Raw genomic sequence first — 22,418 nt, 5'->3', positions numbered from 1 at the left:
ATATTTATATTGAACCTCATTTATAAGCTATTTATAAGCAATCAATCATTCATTTTTAATGGGTTCATTTCCCTCATTCTTAAAAACTTCTATTGTAATCCCCTTTTACAAAAGTGGTGATCAAGAGAATCCTTCGAACTATCGCCCAATTTCTCTCATTACGACGTTAGCAAAAATTATTTAAAAAATGGTAAAAATACGTTCAACCGAACATTTGAACTTCAGTAATATAATAAGCTCCAAACTATTTGAATTTCTGTCAAATAAAAATACTCATGATGCCATATTTTCATTTTTATATGAAGTGTATAGTAACATTAATAGACTGAAGATCACAGCAGCGATTTCTCTAAAGCATTTGATTGTGTTAATCACGATATTCTGCTGAGAAAACTTCATCTCTATGTTATTGAGGGTATTACTCATAAATAGTTTGCATCTTATCTATCGGGTAGAAGTCAAAGGAATAAATATACAACAGTATCTGATGTTTATGACATATCTAATGGAGTACCACAAGGCTCAGTACTCGGACCTACCCTATTTCTACTCTATATCAAGGACTTGGCTACCATCGATGTAGGGGGTCAATTTACTTAATTTGCTGACGACACTACAATATTATGGCACAAAATCAACACTAATGATCTATATAATGCCATCTGCTCTGATATTTCCAAACTCTCAGATTGGTGTAAGGCAAATTTATTAGCTTTCAATGTCTCAAAAACCAAAGTTTTATTCTTTAATTGCATTATTGATAATATTCCTCTAGCTTCGAATTCGAATGTGATTGAGAACATGTCATGCAACAAATTTCTTGGGCTATTAATACTATCACTTAACAAAAAACTTCAATCTGGATGTTATGCTGTGAAAATAACTAATCACCATACTAATTACACTAGTTTACAGCCAATTTACGACTGGAATGCCGAAGGTAGTTCTTTGTTAATTTTTGGTTCCTAAATGCGAAAATGGTAGTAAAAATTTCGTAACATGTAAGATTTTTGAGTTATGATTTTTTTCACAAAAATTTAATGAACACGACATTCCAAATTTGCTTTTCCCCTAAATTGAGGAATTTGTTTAAAATCTGGAAACACGGCGTCTAAAACAAGTTAAAAAGCCGTTCTGCTCCATTCCTCTTGCACATGCATTTGCCATGAAGGAAACACACGAAAGTTTCAACTCTCAAAAGTTGAGAAACTTGTGCGAGCTAAGGACTAACGAGGTCTTACCTTTTAACGTGTGATTTCTAACACGGTATGTATGTATATAAAGTATGTCACTTATTCTAAATGCAATAAGTTATAATATGTTTAAGTGGCAAATATGTGGTGACCTAAAAGTCATAGGACTATTACTAGGTCTTCAGGGCGGATTCACGAAATTTTGCTGTTTTCTTTGCCTTTGGAACAGTGGGGTAACACAGAGCCATTATCAAGTAAAAGAATGGCTTCCGAGAGATAAATATATTCCAGTTCAAGCTAACGTGAAGAATATACATCTTGTTAATCCCAAAAAAGTTTTGTTACCTCCATTACACATTAAACTGGGGTTAATGAAAATTTTTATAAAAGCAAGGTGATAAGACAAGACAAAGAAGGTGATAAGTTTAAAAATCTTAAATAAGTTTTTCCAAAATTAAGTGATGCAAAGCTCAAGGAAGGTAAATGTGTTGGACCACAAATTAGAAAACTGCTAAGTGATCAACAGTTTGATCAAAAGTTAAGTAATGTTGAATTAGCTGCGAGGAGTTCTTTCAAAAGAATTGTTTCGGAGTTTTTAGGGAACAAGAAAGTAGAAAATTACGAAACACTTGTAGAAGTTTACTTGAAAACTACTGCAGAAAGGGATGTCGCATGTCTCTCAAAATTCATTTCTTGCACTCCCATTTGAATTTTTCCCAGAAAATTTTGGTGCTGTTAGTGACGAACAATAGGAAAGGTTCCAGTGTAGGTATCCAGCTAGGATGATGATTTTAAGTTTATATCATTTGAATTCTATATATTTACATTTATACATACATTAAGGTTAAGTTATTTTTAAGGAAACACTGTAATTGTATTATTATTTTTTCTTCACGGGGATTACCCATGTACATAAATAAATAGAATAAAAAAAAATGAAAACACATGGGGTGACCCTAATTTTATGCCCGGCAGTGTATTTGAAACATTTTATGAGAAATGTTCCGCTCAAAAAACCTCTCAACATCAATGAACAGATATTATTTTATTTGCAGATCATTGGGAGGGTACAGGCTGACCCAGATTTCCTACCAAGGTCCAATGACTTTGGATTGAATCAAATGACGTTCAAAGAAAAGTTCTGTTCCTCTTGTCCCGAGCCATTTTATAAAGTTGCCTTTTTGTGCACAGATCTAAATCCAGATAAAAGGTGCTCGTTTTCACAGTTTTAAATTCCGATGAACTAATTGGAATATTTTTCAGACCCCCTTTTGAAGTGATGGAAGTATGGCTAGAATCTCTTTCCATGCATCTGTCCGTTGGAATGCCTCTTCCTCCGGACCTTCTATTTGATATCCAACATTATCGAGGCCTTAGTCCAAGCTCATCGGGAAGTACAACCCCAGAAGGCATTCCTTCCGGGCACAGAAGTCCTGCTTTAGAGCCAATATGTGAAGGTAAAATGGCCGATATTAAAAGAAGCTCGGAAAAGATTTATAAGAGCAGTGAAAAATTACAGAAAAGTAACGAGAATTTAAAGCCAATTATCAAAGTATCTTCTGCCGAAAATGTATTGGACGATAAAAAGGGGCGGCTCAAGCCCATAATTAAAGTTTCTAGCGTTGATGCTTTGACTCCAAAGTTGTCTAACAAAGACGAATTCACAACAAAAAGTTGTGAAAATGTGTATACAGACGATAAATTTCCCGCTGATATTGAACCAGACTCCAAGAAGTTCCCGGATTATGAAAATATTGATTTTTTGAAAAACGATGCTGCTTATGCTGGAATTGTTGAAAAACCAATTTGTATACAAAAGCTCAATGGGACTGAATTAAGTAAAAGTGACAAACACTCGAATTTTGAAAACGCAAAGGAAAATATCAATCACAAACCCAAACTAGGCTCACTTTCTAATCAAGACAATAATATGAGGGATAATACTCTCAGCGCTCATTTGAGAAAAGTGCCTAAAAATTTCACCAGAAATCGTCTAGTTAAAGAAATGAAAGAGAATAGCATTAAGAATGACGAGATTAATCAAGGGAGGGAAAAACGCAAGTTTTTAGGCAAAACAAAGACGTTGGAAATGAAACCTTTGCTCAACACTACCGCGAAAGTATCGAATCTGAATTTAGATAGCATAAGACTGAAGAGTTCCACGGTGCCTTCACAGGTTACTGAAAAATATGTCGGTTCCATCAAAAATGTTAATTTGAACAAGCAACACCCGGTGTCGCAGCCGCAAGTTACCCCTGTGCTTTACCAAAGATCTCTCAGCGATGTGGATAGTCATATCAATAGCTTCATTCCTGATTTGGTGTCGTCGACGTTTTCGAAAAACCCTCATCCGACTAATGTGAGAAACCCATTCAATATTGGTAAACACATTTTCAACCGCAGCGATTCTACACCAACCACTGCGGATGTCTGTTCAAGTCTGCCGCGTCGAAGATATACCAAAGATTCAGAGAATAGTCCTGTTTTGAAGAGAACTCCTATTCTGCAGAGAAAATCAGTTCACAAACAAAATGAAGTGGAAACACACAGTGGTCTTTCTGCAAAGCAGCCCTCACATACTATATCTGAAAGGTTGGAAAGTTCAGTAACTGATAAGAACAGTAGCAGTTCTTTGAGTTCCGCACCTCTTATCACAGTATTAGGTATAAAGTCTGCCAATGAACATGAGAATGAAACAAATTCAGTAATAAGGACTTCAACTAGTACTAAACAAAAAACTTCCACCAATACAGATAAACCTTCGTTTTTGACTAAACTCACGCCTCTTTTGCAGAGAAAAACAGGTTTTTTGAATATAGAAAACAATCCTGATGATCCTACCAAAAGGTCATTGGGAACCGTGGCGAGTTCTGGCAGCGTGGTAAGAAGTATGGTAGAGAATCTCAACAAAAAAGGAGGACTTGGTTTTGGAAGTAGGGGAAATTATGGTCGAAGTTCTCTAAAAGCAATGTGTACTTCAAAAAGCGACTCGACAGACGTTAGGAGGAGCTGTGGACCATCAGACGAGTATACGGCTTTATAGTTCATGAAATCTCTTGACAGTTCACTGAGAAGACTCTCTAGAATGTGTCTGGATAAAGTATAATTTTACAAATCTCGTGAACTACATTTTGATGAATAACCTAATTGGTACTTCAGGAGTATAATCTGAACTTGGTAATGATATTTTTTGACAATCATTGTGTTATTCTAATGGTCATTTCTTGTTAGCAAAGTTGAGAAGAATACGTACTTCAGGAGTATAATCTGAACTTGGTAATGATATTTTTTGACAATCATTGTGTTATTCTAATGGTCATTTCTTGTTAGCAAAGTTGAGAAGAATACGTACTTCAGGAGTATAATCTGAACTTGGTAATGATATTTTTTGACAATCATTGTGTTATTCTAATGGTCATTTCTTGTTAGCAAAGTTGAGAAGAATACGTTGAGTGCTTTGAAAACATAGTGTGGCTTTCATAGTTTCATTAAGGAACCAATCTCAATGAATGAAAATCGAAAAATGAATTATTAGTAATGGTCACAAGTTGCGTTGATTTTGATCAGTTTTAAATATTGACACTCTGACTGATCACTTTTTGAGGTTGGTGTAAGCCTGGTGTGGCTCAGTACTTTTTCGAAAGATATATAATTTCTTGTTAGGTGGGAAATTTTCATTGTTGAAACGATATGTATAAAAAGGTAAAATGTTCTTGCTATGTGCTGTCTGGCGTTCGTGTGAGTCATACTAATTTGCTTTCTATTTCATTAATAAACAATTCAAACTCAACTAAAATTAGAATACTTATAAGATCCAGTGGAAATATTGCGATTTTTTTTTGTAAAAAATACTACAAAAATATTTTTTATCGATTATAAAAACTAACAGATAACAGATTTCCATTTCCAGATTTCTCACTAATTTGTTCAAAAAAAATCTCTCCTGCGTAACAGTTTGCTTGTTCACCAAATAAAGTAATCAATTCATCATCTAGAGTTAGGCAAAAAGCCAGTAGTTCCTCATCGCCTGGAATTGTTTTCAGATAACTGCAATTTTCCACATCTTCCGATATAGAGAAGAGTAGAGTTTTTTTCAACCATGTTACATATAACAAAATTTACGGCAGTTCATGGTACATAAAAAAAATATTGCAATAAAAATTATATGTTAGATACATAAAAGAAATACATAATAGGAATAACACATTAAAATTATTATTAAAAAATAATCATTTTATGTTGAAATATAACATTTTTAATTTTATTAAAACAACGATAAAAATAAAATAAAAACAACAATAAAAATTAATTGGTGCTCCGGGGCGACTTCATTCATTCCAGTGGCGCATTTGCTTTTTCAGCTGCAGGAAAATCCGGAAAAACCTGCAGCACCACATCATCTGAAGATCTTGATCCAACAATGTCCTCTCTCTTATAAAAAAAAAGTAGGGTGTCTCCAGAGGCTCCAATAGATTCAATGCATGGTCAGACACGACTATCGTCAAACTTAAACCAGTCCGTTTCGTCTTTGACCAAGGCGTAATAATGACCAAATTCAACGCCAGAACCACAGTGAACAATGACTGCATGAATATTATAATAGTGGTCTGCTAGGTTGAAATGTTCATCTATTTCGAACCTTCCAAAAAGTTTCTTGCTTCCGTTAGAGATTGAGTCTTGTTTGAAAATCATCAGTGTTATTATTAGATTGACTGGTGCCTAAGCTATACTTGTTTCCTTATAACAGTCAGTTAGTTTGGCGCATGTTTGACAATACAGGCGATCATCACCTATTCCATTTTCAGATGATTTAACAATAAGCTTTGCTTATTGTCTTTAAGTTGCTTAAATGTTTTTAAGTTCCACTTTTGTGAACTTGTTCGACTGTATTACAGTTTTCTATGGGCGTTGATGATAACCTGTCACGTTACTTTCTATATTTATCATTGGGCTGAACAGTTCATAGGCTGACAGAAAAAATAATTTTTTATGAAATTCGTTTTTATTATTCAATATAGTTGCTTTCGAGGGCGATACAAAAATTATAACGGTCTAACAATTTATCGATACCATTTTTATAGTACGATTTGTCTTTGTCCAGCGTGCATTCTCTTAAGGTCTGAGAACAGGAAAAAGTCACTGGGCGTCACATCTGGAGAATACGGTGGATGTGGAAGCAATTCATGCAATTTTGCCGTCGTTTTCATTGATTTGTGATATGGTGCATTGTTTTGGTGGAATAGCACTTTATTTTTCTTCAAATGGGAGTGTTTTTCCGCGATTTCGTCCTTCAAAAGCCCCAATAACGCTGCTATGTAATCAAATCAGATCAAAATATACTTTATTGCCCGAAGATTTGAATCTTTTCGACAAGTCCAAGAAATACAATGAAAATATAGAAAAAGTACTAAAAAAATATAAATGTAGATATAAAAAAGTTCCATATGAATGTAAATATAAAAAAAGGTTTAAAAATGTATAGATAAAATACCACCATGTATAAAGTGATTGTACAAAGAATAAATTGCTAATATATTGTTAAGAAGATTTGCTAAAATACTCTTCCAAACTATAATAGGGTCTATCAACAAGTAGGTTCTTCAACGCCTTTTTGAAATGAATGTTGCTTAGATTTACAGAACAACTTACCACCATTATAGTATATGGAATCCTTGATTAAATTCGAAGTTTGGATGGGAAGTCTAAAGGTATAATTGCTTTTACGAGAACCATAAGGAGTAGAAGCAAAGTTGAACTTCGATTTATGTTTATAAATAAGGCAAACTGTCTCTATAAAAAGTGCGGTGACTGCTAAAATTTTATTGGCAGTGAACAAGTGCCCTCTTCTGTAATATCAATACAGAAGAGAGACGGGATGAGTTGCATGCTCCCCAAAAAGGTATTCCATAACGTAGTTGAGATTCAATAAGTGCATGGTAAACTGTCTTTGCGACATCATTTGTTGATGGTTTTTCCCTTTTCAAAATAGTCGATGAATATTATACCATGCGTATCCCACAATACTGATCCCATAACCTTTGAGGTCTGTTCACCACGTGCAGTCCGCTCAGATATTTCAACCGTCGATGCATAAATTCGGATTTTTTTATGGTGGAACAGCTCCAAACACTGCTCAGAATCATCAATTCATTGTTGTTTTTGGTTGATTGTCAGCTCGCACGACACCAATTTTGAACAGAGCTTTAGCATACCCAAATATTCATACACGATATTTATTTATTTATTTTACGGACATGTCATTTGGCAATAAACAGTGTGAGAGAAAAATAAACAATTGAACAATATAATAGAGAAATTAGAATACAAAATATCAATTAATTATTCATAATAATCAGTAGTTTCTTCATAGTAGGTCAATACCTTTAATCTGATTGTTGAAATAATATAAGGATGAATCAAATAAATCAATATAGGTGGTAATATTTTCGAGCTCAAGCATTCTAGTAATGGATTCATTTAAGCCATAGCTAGTAGAATGGTAAGGAACTTTAAATAAGTGTGTCCAACACGTTCGTTTGATATCTTTAGAACCTCAAATATCTCAATTATCTTCATTTTGTAGTCATCCAGAGTTGACTTGTGGACTTTTTTATGTTTTCATTGCTAACAGCCTCTTGGGGCTCATTCCACCTCGTTTAAACTTAGCAAACCATTTCTCAATAGTTGATTTTCCTAGTGCAAAGTACGAATAATGATTATCAAGCCAAATCTTGGCTTCAATAGTACTTTTTTTCCAAAAATCAATGCTTTATTAGCACCCGAAATTTTTATCCACTTTCTTCAAACTAACAAAAGTGGCTTCACTCAAAATATTCTATCCTACAAACTAATAGTCCGACAGCTGTGAAATTTGTACACTATCTTTTGATGGTTAAGGTTAACTAAAAAAATGCGTTTGATACTAGTATCGCCATCTGCGCTACTTAATCACATCTACATACCTCAAATGCTCGTAAAATAATAACGTGATTGTTTTAAACTGGCTTATGACTCGCATATGCGCCATGCACATCTAAGTGAAACACGGTGCCGCTCAAATCTACGCCATACACTGTCACAGTGTACATGGTTAATGCAATTTTTTCAATAAACTTTTTCATAATCTTAGAAATTTCAATCAGTGTTTTTCCAGAAGAAAAGCTCCTAATACGTGGATTGTTGCAAAAATTGACTAAGTTGAACAGAAAGTTTGCTAAATAAAAATGAAATTGTTATTAATTGTCTCGTCTGGTAGTTTATAGGGATGAACTATTTGTGGCCAACCCCAAACTTAATATGTTTATTTGAAAGTGGACATGATTTCTTGATCCTTTTTACAGTTGTATTAGAATCACAAAATTCAAATCAACATAAATAATGATTTTATAAAAAAGTGTATAATGTAACTCAAAAAGCCAAATATGAAATTAAATAACTAACAATAAGTCAAAGACATTTTGTACATACATTAAGTACATATTTTTTTTTCGATATCTTGAATAATACGTTTTTGTTTTACATAACTAAAAGAAATCCCAAAAGATTTGGTGGGATGGTGAAAACTTGTGTTGTTATTGATTTTTATACCAAGAAAAAACCGTTTCCCACTAATGTTCTTGCTCTCTATATGTATTTGTTTGTCTTTGAAACAGTCTACGTTTTAGTAATTTTGATATTTGTATTCTACATTATTTGATTTTATTTTCTAATTTTTAAAAATTAGGTCTGCTAATCTTACTGTGATAAATTAAGTATTTTGTATATAAGTGATGAATGTTAAACATTCCATATTGTTTCAGAACATTTTTAATAAGATTTATTTTTTGTAATTTTTAGTGTGATAATTTACCAATAAGCTTATAGATAAAACTGATAATGTGAATGAAAAGGCTTTAACAAAATAAATGGTTGACCCCTTTTGAGCATCTTTGGATTAATTTTTATGAGACAGCCAAAAGTTTATTAAGTGAAGGTAGTTCTTTTAACGATACTCTCTAAATAGGATGAATACAGGGGTATCCAAATAATAGACGATAGCCTGCCAAGCCCAAATATATGAGAAATGTTTTCATAATACCAACAACTAAATGCAACTTATTGTTCTACAAACTAGAGGATGAAACTATCGAATATCTGTCAGAGATCTATTTCTCAGCTTTTGATGTCTACGAGGGAATCTGTTTTCCATTATTAGGCCTGGTGGTGGTATCAGCAAAGTGTAACCTCAAAAGTGTGGTCCGTTTAAATGTCATGTATTTTGTAGCTCCATATCGCAATGAAAATGAGAAATTACCATAACCACGTGCAAGTTTCATCGATATCCACTAGCATTGCGCTGCTTCTTGAACATAAGGATCTTTTCATCTTATTTGTGTACAATAAAAATTAGAGATATTTGCATCAAAGCTGAAGTTGTTAAGAGTTGCCAATTTTTCATCTTGTAAACAGTACAAATAGGTATTAGATATGTACCTACCTATAGTATACCTCGAAACAACTTTTCTGCTGAAGACCTTCGGAACCAACTCAAAAATCATTTTTGTTGTGATTACTAGAGAAACTGTGACACAAACCTGCAAGCCGGTTGTTCTATGTTGATTTCGTTCCTGTTTTGAGAGAAAAAAAAAACAATTCTCATAACAGTTTTGTGATAAGCATTGATTTTTGAACAAAAATTACTCAGATTTTCTTATTGTGGTCCTCTCATTTTATGATCCTGTTTCATGATAATGATGAAGTAAATTGTGCAACTAAAAACCTTATTTGAAATTGTCTACGCTTTCAGCTCTGATCTCTGCCACAAACTTGAAGTAAAATATAGTGATGTGTCTTTAATAGACAACTGAAATCTCCGAGTTAAACTACCCTTACTTCAAAAAAAAGATCATTGTCCATCTAGTAATAAATTGTACCCAAAATGTTTAAATCAATTTATTGAAACTTTCAACACAAACTCTTCAAGCGGGTCCCCCAAATTTATAAAATATTCAAGATAGTGAGTTTTCACCAGAGTGGTCTGAGGTGAGAGACGAGGGTTCTGTAAATAATTCTGATTTTCCACGTTCATTCAATTCCGGCAATTCAACAGTCTTGGAATAACGCAGTTTTCCTTTGGTTGCTTCCAATCTCATCAACACAATGTCATTATACATTTCTTTCAGTTTTTCGGTCATGATAGTCATTCTCTGAATAATATCTAAATACTCGTCTTCTGTGGCATTCTTCTCAACTTCTAAAAGATCCAACTCATTCGTAACTTTACTTTCCATTTCTGTACTGTCGATATCCCGTTTAATCAACTTTTTCTGGAGACACCAAGTTTTTTTTTGTTATTTTACTATAAATTACAATGGAAGGCAAAAGACAATATCAAGAATAAGATGCTCAAAAGATTAAAACGTCTGTTGAAGATTCCTATGATTTTTACATTTTTAAACAATTGAAAGTGATCCTTCAGCAAGTACCTATCAAAAGTCCGACGCAGGCAAATTTTTTTCAGAAATCTATTGCTTTTTTTAATAAAATATAATATCTACTACTTTTCGATGCCGGATTAAAGTTAAATCGGCCATATCTAGATTTCATTGGTATACTAAAATTCTATAATTCCACTACTGTCATCTGATAAAATATATAGAATCACAACCCAACAGGAACGTTTTCCTTTTAATGAAATAATATTTGTGAGAATTTAGTGCATACTATTGTGGAATTTCAGTATATCCTTTGTATATAGGTTTAGGGTTAGTCTATGGACAAAGGTATGGCACATTTTTTCTGGGTTCTCTCTCTTTCTGTATCACCGTATAGTCACAGATTACATATCTGTGGCATCTCAGAGTAATTGAGTAATTGTTACTCTGAGTGTGGTTATGCTGTGGTGTGGTATAGTCATTGCTTCTCCCTCGGTAGGAGGGTCATCATCAATAGTTGACAAGAGCTTCACCGAGGGCGCAAAAGTCTTACTCGAAACAATGCTGCCACCCTGAGTGTTTTCGAACATTTTTTGTTTATTTAAAAAACACTTCATTATTTTAAAAGAAGTCGCCTCCTCCTCAGCAGATCTTTGAGTATCTTTTTCACATACATGGCCCCCTCCGTGTGGTTATCTAAACCACATGGACAAATACAATAAATACATAAAGCAGCCCAGCGATAGCACGTGACATCCACATATCTTCTTTGTGGACGGTCGTTATCAGCACGTCCCACCACCAAGGAACTCCGTTTTCTGGGTTAGTTACTATATGTATTATCTGTCAATTATGTCTGTTACCTCAATCATACATGCAACGGCTTTCGAGTTATCTAAGTGAATAAACTATTCGTTTTTGGATCGTATGATGAAAAGTGGATTCTCTACTACAACAAAAATGTTCTGAACATTGGTTGGACACCGATGAGCCACACAGGCACTTCCCTAAGCTAAAAACAACAAAAAAGACCATGGTTATTGTATATGGTAATCAACAGCTTGTATGATTCACAATGGGCCAAACCACCACAGCAGAGTCTTATTGTGAGGAAACTGACGAAATGTACTGAAAATTTGCTTCATCAGCAACCGGTACTGGTTAACAGAAAAGGTACGATTCTGCTCCACGACAAGCCGGTCCACACGTTTCAATTATCGGCTGAAAATTGAACGAATTGAGCTTTGAAGGTTTGCCTCACTCATCATACTCTCCATACCTCTTGCCAATCGACTACCATCTTTCCAAGCACTTCGATAACTTTCTCACGGATTGAACATTCGCCAATCAGGACCAGGCAAAAACGGCCTTCGTCGACTTCATGGAATCCCGATCACCCAATTTTTATGCTGGCGGAAATAATCGACTTGTTACGTTGGCAAAAGTGCACTGATTCAAATGACGCTAATTTCGATTTAATTGAATTAGTATCACTGATATATTATAGTTTGCAGTAGACTCATATACAAAACTTTTGACATAACCCTATAACTTTCCCTAACATACTCTGATCAATATAGAAATCTGAATTTTCCCAAGATTCTCAGTGAAAGAATTTTTAGATCATTAATAATCAAATACACATTCTAAGACATATATACGAATATTTGGAATGAAAGCTTTTCGGTTCTCTACTTCTCCATTATTCAAAATGTGATAATTTCATTTGGAACAAATTCATTTCTTTCAGTTGGCTACATTGTATACTTCAATTAGTTAGTCAAAATGATAATTATTCACTGAACTAAATATCAAAACTAAATATCAAAAAAATTAAATAAAAAATGAGTACAATAAAAATGAATTTCTAATAAAACTCAAATACCATAAAATCATCAAAAACATTTGATAATTGAAACTAATAATATAACAGAATATTCAACAGAGAAAAAAATTTGCTCCATAGGATTAATACGAAATCCGTATTGATGATCGATTACAAAGAATTTAATGCACAGTTAATACGTTATAGTCTTAGTAGCTGAGTAATCTCCAATATTTTGAAACTAAAAGATTGATTTGCGTCAGATATTCAAGCGTAACAAAATATGAAGCAGTGTAGCGGAATTTTGCTTCTTGTGTAGCGACTTTGTAGTTTATCCAGTTGGCAACACTGAGTCAAAACTGTCAAAAGTTCGGAGGAGACTGGTCTACTTTGCCGAAAGGAAGCAAATACTATAAAAAACGAGAAGAAGAAGAAGAGTATTCAATTGACAACTGTCACTACTGTCAGTGGATATTCACTAGTTGTATCATAAGCAGTTATTTTCAAACAAACACAAATTTAAATGTATCTTCCAACGAATTAGTTTTATTTTAAAACTTACGGGATTTTATATTTCCATTGAGTTTTGTATATCATCGATCAAAATATATGTATAATGGCATGATATTCCATGAAAACTCAAGTTCCGAATTGAACCCAAGTTTTCAATGAAAAGAGAATTTTGAATTTCCCTTGATCCAACTGGAATTCAAAATGGTTAGAGGTAAGTGAATAAATTTTATGGTTTAAAAGTTAAGTGCCAGCATTCAATATTTTTCTTCAGTTCTTGAAAATGCCACAAGAAATGTTTAGATAACCTCAAAAGTTACTAAGTATAAGTTGAACCACTCATTGATAGGTAGTAGTAGTGGAGACGTTCTTCAATAGATGCCAGATAGTATTCAGAAAATGACTATCCTGCTCTGAAGATTATAAGAGAGTGAATCAACCATCCTTCCAAAGCTGAATTTTTTTCGTGTGATTTTCATACTGGAATAAAAAGTCCGGAAATATCTTGGGAATCTAAGTAGTAGGGGCTCTGAATTTCTAGTCCACTTGTTAACAGTATAAATATTAAGTCGAGGACTTTTTTCAATTCAATAATATAATTCCTCATTATTATGTACTCACCACTATTTTGAGGCATTCGATCCTGTAAATCATAGAATATTTTTGTACAAATTACTATAAATTGGCTTTGATGAATGAGCGTCGGAACTATTCTATAGTTGCCTCATAGGTGACTACAAAAAGTAAAATTTGAATATTTTATATGGCATGGAATCACTGCGAAATACAAGATGTTCACCTGCGTTTAATAATAATAGGGGTTATGTATAACTTCAGCTATGTATTACCGGGGTTGTAACGACACCTTGCCTTCACAAGTGCAGAGTTTTCGCATGTTTTCAAGTTTCAACTGAGTTTTGTTTATGAAGTAGTGTGCCATTTCGCACTTCAAAGCTGCAATTTTTGTCGGGTCTAATTATTAGTACATAACTTGTCATATTTATAATTTTGTCTATGAATAAAATCAAATATTGTATCATTTTGTATATACTTCCTTGGCTTCGATAAAATCGCTGTTTTGAAAAGTAAAAATGCATATTTTCAATCATTTCAATTCTGCCAATAATTTTTTAGATTTTGAGAACGAAAGGAATCACTTGTTGAAACCAAAACGTTAGTCATTTCAAGAAAGCTAAGTATATGAAAATCCAATCATTTATTTTATTTATAGGAAAAATGTGTAAAGACGAATTACTAACTGAATATACAGTTTATATACACAGAGGCCAGTCTTTGCACATCTGCCTCTCTAAAGTGGCTCCTTTACAGCACTGCTTAACACTGTCTAATGAATCAGTAGAGAAATAATTTTTGATCATGACTGCTTGGATTTTTATAAATTTTTGGTTTACTAATGGTACATACCTTCAACAAATGATAAAAATCTCAAATTTCATATATTCAGGGAGATTAATTTTCAGTTAATTAAAAGTCATAAATGGAAAGTAAAGTGGAAATTTCGTCTTCTAGTTTGTTCTTTTATAATTCGTTATCTCAGAGGGTGGGACGGTAGCCGGTTGGATTGACATGGGTGGTCGTGATTTAACTCATGTCTTCCTCAGAAAAAAAATGATTTGCAGATATGAAATTGGTTTTCACGACCAAGGAATCACACATTGAAAAGTAATACCACGTTAATCCTTAGCTCGCACAAGTTTCGACTTCAGAGGGGAGGGGGATCGAAAGCTGGTTAACGAAAAAACTAATGAAGAAAAGAGAATTGAAACTTTCCATGTTTTTTACAACTTTTATTCGTAACTAACGTTACTGCAATTTCGTCCTATAAGGACATTTTCAAACTTATACATTAAAGTAACAATGGTTTATTACATTAGCCCATATATAGCACCTATTAGGTAATAACAGTGGTACTTGGCTTGATTGAGTACCTAAATTTACAATGGGAATGTATCGGTATATTTCGGTATCGTTTAGATTCGGGAACTTGTGGTTGCATGCCAAGAAATGGTTTGAAAAAGTCAAATCATTTTTTCCAAGTCTGAAGAACCTTTCATGTTCAGCATATCGTTTTTGGAAATTTCAACCACATTGTGCTACATAAATGATTACACTTCGGACACTTAAGCTTATAAATTCCAGATTTCTCCAACTTGTCCACCTTATCTTTGGCATTGAAAAGGAAATCAGATAACCTGGCATGTGGTCTGAATGCCACTTCCACATTGTTTTTTCTGAAGAAACCCGCAATTATCTGTTCTTTTTCCAAAATATGTTAGCGTTACCCATTTCTTGATTTCTGGTTGTTTGATTTGAGGGTATATTAATCTGTAAGTGAATTTACGGCTTTGTTTTCTGTATCTGCTTTGAAACCATTATTATGACCTCTGTAACTATATCAATTTCCCTAGCTAGATTGTTAGCAGACAAAAGCAATGAGAATGCTCTGTGCAACATTGAATTGTAGGCTGCTAATTTATGACTGTCTGGATGGAAATAACTAATGTTAACAGGCCCTTAGTCACTAATAAATAGAAGGGCTTGTCCTGTTTCCAAAAAAAAAATTAAAAACCCCCTTTTTAAATGTTGAAAAAAGTAATTTCTGTTTCGAAAAAAATTATTCAATACTGTCATGTAGATCAAATTAATCCTTCAAAAGCTGAAAAAATTACACAAGTTTGAACATTATATTAAAGTAGTGTGTAGGATAACTTGAAAACTAAATAATCCAAATATGAAAGTCCAAGAAGTCATGATCCAGACCATTGATTGATTTGACATGAAGTGACTCTTATAAAAAATAAAGACCTATTAGTGCAGTTAGTCATTGCTGAGACTACCTTTCTTCTTGCGGTCAATGCCTACAACTTTGAAGACGTCTACACCTTTGAAAACATTAATAGAATACGTGGTATAAACCACGACACAGTAGAACAAATATGTTTTGAGATATGAAACTACAAAAACACATGACAAAACTTTCGAAACAACCGTATAACTCATTATGACTACAAAAATAAAATTTCCATAAATGCATGGTTAGGTTAGGTTTCCATAAATGCAAGGTTATCACCAGGCCTAATAGTGAAAAATAAATATAAATCTTTGTTGTTGGTTTCATGAAAAATATTCTCACATATTTCAGGTGTGCCTATACATATTTTTCTTTTTGCTATAACCATGACGAAAAAGTTGTTCTTTACCAAAGTAACACAATGATGAAAGCAACTAATCTGTATTTGATTGTTCCTTTGGCATGTTCGTTTGTTCAGGTTCGGACAGATTATCATTTGGTAATTGTGTTTTAATTTCATTCGAATCATTTTTCACTGATGCAGAATCTTGTAGTTTAGTGGGAACTTCTTGGTCTGCTTGAACTGATTGGTTTGCTTTGTCGATCAAATTCTTCCTTATCTGCTTCATAGGTTTATGGGCGCATTGACAAATCTGTAATCAAATTTTTACTTTTATTTCTTGCTACAAGAAATTTTGATTTCTCTTCGTTTAGTGTTGAATCTTATCAATTGAAATTGGAGTAGCAAATATAGAGAAAAAATGTATTTGATATGTTGATTTGAAAACGCTTTTTCCTTTTAAACAGCCACAAACATTATAAATTTTTGAAATTTCAGAGATATTTGCATTTTGAATTCACTGGAGAATAATCACGGTGGTGTTGTACACGAAAAATTTTGCTTCAATTATGTAACTTCATAAATGTTCAAACTTATCAGTTAATTTTCAAGATCAGCCAGTGCCAATATATTACCTTCGTCCTGGATCCACTTGGTTGGATTTCTATTGTTCTGAGAATCTGCTCACCACTTCCATTTTGGTGTGTAGGGCTAAAAAAGTAAGATTGGAGTGATGCTTGGTGTATTATTACTAGATGGACGCTGAAAAGTTCGTAGGCTAACACACAGATGGCGCTACTGGTATTAATTCCATATGATTTTTAGTTATCCCTAACCAGACATGTTAACACGAATTGTATTGTCTTATATGCGGATGATACAACTCTAGCAACTAATTCTGAAAGTTCCGAGGAACTTCAAGATAAACTGAACTTATTGTCATTTGAATTCACGAATTGGTGCAAGAAGAATTCATTGGTAGTTAATTCAAGTAAAACAGTATTAATGCAATTTTACTCTAGAACAACCAAAAAAATTGAAGAATTTGTTGTTAGGGTAGGAAATGAGAACATTGAGTCATCAGATAAAACCAAATTTCTTGGTACCTTGATAGATAGTAATATGGCATGAGAATCAAGTATAGCACAAGTGAGTGAAGAAGTTAATTCGGGTTACTTTGCTACTAGACAGTTAAAATCATTATTTAACAGAAAACAGCTGCTCAATGTTTATTTTGCCCTGGTATATTCCCACATTTCCTATAATATCACTAGTTGGGGTTGCTCCACCAAGCTACATAAAATATTTGTTTTCCAGAAAAGAGTTATGCGCTTAATATTCAAATTATACTACCGGGAGTCATGTAAAACGTATTTTATTGAAAATGGAATTATGTGTGTACCATGTATATACATCTACAAGTGCATACTATTTTTTTAAGAAATACCGAAATTCTGAAATGCATTAGTACCAAACGAGACATGGTGATTTCATAAGACTTCAACAACATTCAACCTCGTTTTTTGAAAACTGCCCGTCTTTTGCTGGTGCAAAATTTTTTAATAATCTACCTCTCATAATTAGAAGTGAAAAAAGGGATATTATCTTCAAAGCTAAACTTAAAAAGTTTCTGATTAGCGGTTGCTTTTACAGTATTGCAGAATATTTGAGTCAATGTGAGGACTAATAATAGATGCTATGTTAAGTTCTATCTGCCAACTAGTTTATCTATACCTATATGTATGTACGTTTATTTGCGTTCATTTATACTTATGTGTATGTATTATCTTTATCGTTGCATTTACACTTATATTTATAATTATATGTATGTATATTTATATTTATGTTTGTATGTATATATTTTATTTTCTATAAGACGTATCCTTTATCATTTTTTGTGATCTTAAAGGATGTAATAAATATAATATAACCTTCGTACGACACAAATACAAATTTCACAGCTATCGGACTATTAGTTTGGAGGATTGAACATTTTGAGTGAAGCAACTTTTGTTTGTTTGAAGAAAATGGATAAATAGTATATTGTACAACAAGTGAGAAAAACGACATATTTCTGACAAGCGCAAATCAAGCGAATGAGAAATATGTCATTTTCTCACGCATTGTACACTGTATTTGTACAACAAGTGAGAAAAACGACATATTTCTGACAAGCGCAAATCAAGCGAGTGAGAAATATGTCATTTTCTCACGCATTGTACACTGTACTTTTTCTACGGTTGCATTGTTTTCAAGTATTGAAAATTAAAATACATATATAATAATACTTGTATGTCATTAACTTATTTTTATATTTTATCTAAAATTGTAATTAACAGTTATATTTGAACAATTTTGTAAGGTAATTCCTGGTAGGTTTGTTGTTTGAAATTTTCATTTTGTTAGCTATGGAGTTGTCGATATAAGATTCAGCAACATTGCTGGATTTCCAATCCCCATGGCGTTAAAAAGTTGAAAGTTCTGCCCCTGCATTAACTAAAATAGTCGCAGATGACCTTCGGAAACAGTGGCCAGTATATAATTCAGGGTTCGGTAATAGCAAAAATTTCGCTATTTCTTTCGCCATGGTGCCAAATTTATTTATCCCCACAGGCTGTTTCGTATATTTGCTATTTTTGAATTTGAAAAAACACGTGTTTCATTTGTGCATGGTCGAAGCTTCATCAATTTTTTGTAAATTTGGTAGAACTCTCCTGTGACTGTGAAATTTCTAGGAACCTTGGTTTTAGTATCGGGTAATTTTAGTGCCGAATTAAGATCTTCCATGTCATCAGTTTTTAATTTTCGAAGTTCATCACAAAGGCATGCCTCTATAAGGTCAATAGCTAAAGCAGCCTGAAATCAAAACCAAACATTCATTTTTCGATAACAATTTAAAATTTTTCAATTCATACCTTTACCAGCAAATACTTTTCATCATGTGCATCTTTCAAAAATTGTTGAATTTTTTCAGAGAAGTTAAGGTTTTTGACTGTTTTGGAGCATATTTTTCAGATTTGCGTTTCAAAAATGCACGTAGTTTTACGTATTTTGATATATCAACACAGTTTTTAATAATCAATTTCATTTTCCAGTCCGTATAGTTTCTGTAAGCGATTTAATATTTTTCTCTTGATGTGCTTGGTAGCAAATTATTGCAAACATCTATTGCTTTCTGAACAATTTCTGGAGGTGTATTTTCCAACTCTAAATCTTCGTATTCCATCATATTCAATATGTAATAATCTGAACTGTTTATACTATAACAATAAAACTATTTTCGTTGGGTAAGTTGACAGCAATAATTATGCAGTGCTTCGGTTTTGTTGTTATGAAAACGCCGACAATGGGCTACTTGGATATTGCACGCGAATCGTCGGGGTAGCGTTGTCAACATGGAGAACGTGTCATAACAATCTGACATGTAACAATTAATGACTGACTTGGGTTATCGTGATAACAGTGAGAAATTATTTCTCACTCTAATGGCGGATATTTCTCACTGCGTGAGAAATCTTTCATGTTGAACGTATGAAATGACGGAGCCATATTTCATCCATTATCACATATCGACGCATAAATTCGGGTTGTTGTGTTTGGTCGATTGTGAGAAGTGGCACATTGTATAGCATCCGTAGAAAAAGGAATTTAATGTTTTGATAAAGCATTACTTTTTGGAGAAAAATATACTGTTGAAGTCAAGGCTTGGCTTGATAAATATTATTCGGACTTTTTAACGTGAAAATCAACCGTTGAAAGTGTTTTGCTAAGTTTAAACAAGGTAAAATGAGCACCGAGGAGAATGCACGACGCAGTGGACGCTCTAAAAAGGCTGTTTCGACGAAAACATCAAAAAAGTCTACAAAACCATTTTGGATGACTGCAAAGTGAAGTTGATCAGGATAGCTGAGACTTTAAAGATATCAAAGGAACGTCTTGGACATTTCGTGCATGAATATTTGGGTATGCAAAAGCTCTGTTCAAAGTGGGTTCCGCGCGAACTCACAATCGACCAAACACAACAACTAGGTTGATGATTCTGAGAAAAAGTAAGTGCTGTTTCATCAAGACAATGCACCATGTCATAAATCAATGAAAACGATGGCAAAATTGCATGAATTGGGCTTCGAATTGCTTCCGCATCCACCGTATTATCCAGATCTGATCCTCAGCGACTTTTTCTTGTTCTTAGACCTCAATGAAGAGATAATTGTCGAAACTGAGGCCTATTTTGAATCTAAAGACTGATAGTATGGTATCACAATGGCAACAAAAAATTGTTTTACTGCTTCACTCGTTGTATCGCCCTCGAAGACAACTATATTAGGTAATGAAATCAAAATTTAGAAAAAAATTTCGTTAGCCTACTTACTTTTCAGGCCAACTCTACCACTTTGGTGAGAATGGTCCTGTAGATCAAATAAATTAGTGATAAGCTTCATGAAAATTTCAGAAGGTTTCATGATTCCACTCACTCAAAACTGGGTGCATCTTCAGTACTTGTTTTTTTGTTGATCAATGATTCTAATTTGTCGAATTCTGTTTTAATCAGACCAAGTAGGTCATCGGATTCTCTAACCAACTTTGCATAATTTTCTTCTATCTCATTGATAGTATTGTCATAGCTACTTTTTGCCTTAATCCTCTGAGCTAGACTTTTATTTATCTAAAATAACTTTCTTGAAAAAACAAATTGAGCAATCAATCCCCTCTCCCTCCATAAAAACTTTCAGTTCTTCAGTTAATAACACAAACAGATATTCGTTAGTTTCAACATCTTTGAAAAGAAATCAATGTTAATTTTTGTGTATATTTATGTTGAGAAAGAGGATGTGGTAAAATATTTAAAATGTTACTAAAAAATAAGGAGATATATCAGCAACAGAATAATTTTACCAGGCATAATTTATAAGTTATCCTCTCCATTTCGGTCTCCAATTTTTTTCTTTCTTCTTGTTGTTTATCAATGATAAAGGTTAGTTCATCTCTCTGTTCTTTTAAAAGTAATATGCATTCAACAATTTTTTCATTGTTCTCTCTCAACTCTCTTCCCATATCTTCGTTACCCATTCTTTAAAAAAAAATTGTGTTAATCTCGACATGAAATTTTTTCGAATGTTGACTTTGACAATCTTTTGATGAGAGTTCCTTCATGGTCATCTGAGATATTATTTGGAGCTGAATTGTGTATTTCTACAGGGTGAGTCAACAACATTCCCTTGGTCCATTGCTATCAAAGAAAACAATTTTTCGAACTGCTCAATTTTTTTGCAGTCATATCGATAAATACCATCTTTTAAAATTATTTTCTCGTATACTGAGCACGGCCAACCAAAATAATTCTTTTTCAAATGAAACACCCAGTATATGAATACGTCATTCGATTCCGTATTTTTTAGCTGTCCAAAAAATTTTTGTTTTCGAATTTCCATTGCAGCATTGCCAAGTTAATAATAATAATAATCTTTATTGAAATAGGAAACCTAATATACATATCTATGAGTGTAATAATTAATAACACAAGCACAGTGAATAATTGAACAAAATGTATGTCAAAAATTTTAAATTTAAACAATTTGAGATTTAAACTAGCATGTAGCCAGACAATGAACATTACATATAAATATTTCAGTATCATATGTTAAGTAACATTTAAATAGATAATGAAATACATATATACATTAAATTATTATTAAAACAGTGATATTTGGTTTCATTACAGATACAAATACCCTAGTGAACAATTAAAAACAATATATGATAGCAAATAATGTCCCAAATTATTCCACATAACTATACAATTTGTATTCTATAATTTTTTTAAAAATTCTTTAAGAGCTCTTTTAAAATGGATATTTTTTTATTTCATCCGGTAATTCATTGAACTCGTGGAAGCCCTTAAAAAATAACGAATTCATGGTACTACCGACTGCCGGTCTGTTTATATGTATATTATTGGAATTTCTTGTATTATAATTATGAATGTGTTTATTGAATTTGATGTTATCTTTAAAATATTCTGGTGCCATTCTATTGACAATTTTGTATACTAGAGTCATTGTAAAATAGTAGAGTCTACTTTCAACTGATAACCTATTCAAACAATCAAGCATACTTTTTATGGGAGTACGTAAAACCGGTCAAGTTTCATTCATTTTCAGACAGACATAATTCAGCTTTTTCAAATGGTACACCCTGTATTTTTTCATTTGTATGAAATGTTTCAACATTTCACTACATTTTTTATCAGTGGTATACTATATGAAAAACAAATATTTTACAAATTATACCCAGTTTTATCAATTGTTGTAATCACAAAAAATTC

General features: G+C 33.0%; 2 protein-coding genes across 3 annotated transcripts in view; one reads left to right on the top strand and one right to left on the bottom strand.

The window, feature by feature from the left end:
• LIMK1 (LIM domain kinase 1) overlaps positions 1–22,418 on the top strand; it is a 61,002-nt gene that overhangs the window by 23,821 nt on the left and 14,763 nt on the right. For both annotated transcript variants that reach the window (XM_074174094.1, XM_074174093.1), the window contains 2 exons: positions 2,249–2,403; positions 2,457–2,650. In XM_074174094.1, the coding sequence (XP_074030195.1) occupies positions 2,249–2,403; positions 2,457–2,650 (349 nt within the window). The remainder of the gene's footprint in view (positions 1–2,248; positions 2,404–2,456; positions 2,651–22,418) is intronic.
• LOC111509069 (uncharacterized) lies at positions 15,935–21,247 on the bottom strand. The gene is made up of 4 exons (XM_023164743.2): positions 20,990–21,247; positions 20,569–20,759; positions 16,729–16,804; positions 15,935–16,406 (listed from the first exon to the last, which is right to left on the bottom strand). Exons 1-4 carry the CDS (start codon positions 21,161–21,163, stop codon positions 16,188–16,190), a joined length of 660 nt encoding a protein of 219 aa, XP_023020511.1. The 5' UTR covers positions 21,164–21,247; the 3' UTR covers positions 15,935–16,187.

Source organism: Leptinotarsa decemlineata, unplaced genomic scaffold (genome assembly GCF_025532065.1).
Source record: "Leptinotarsa decemlineata unplaced genomic scaffold, Ldec_3_MD MMD2_tig00000505_RagTag_RagTag, whole genome shotgun sequence".
Lineage (NCBI taxonomy): Eukaryota > Metazoa > Arthropoda > Insecta > Coleoptera > Chrysomelidae > Leptinotarsa > Leptinotarsa decemlineata.
Note: the sequence above shows the minus strand (reverse complement) of the source record. Positions and strands in the feature narration are given on the sequence as shown.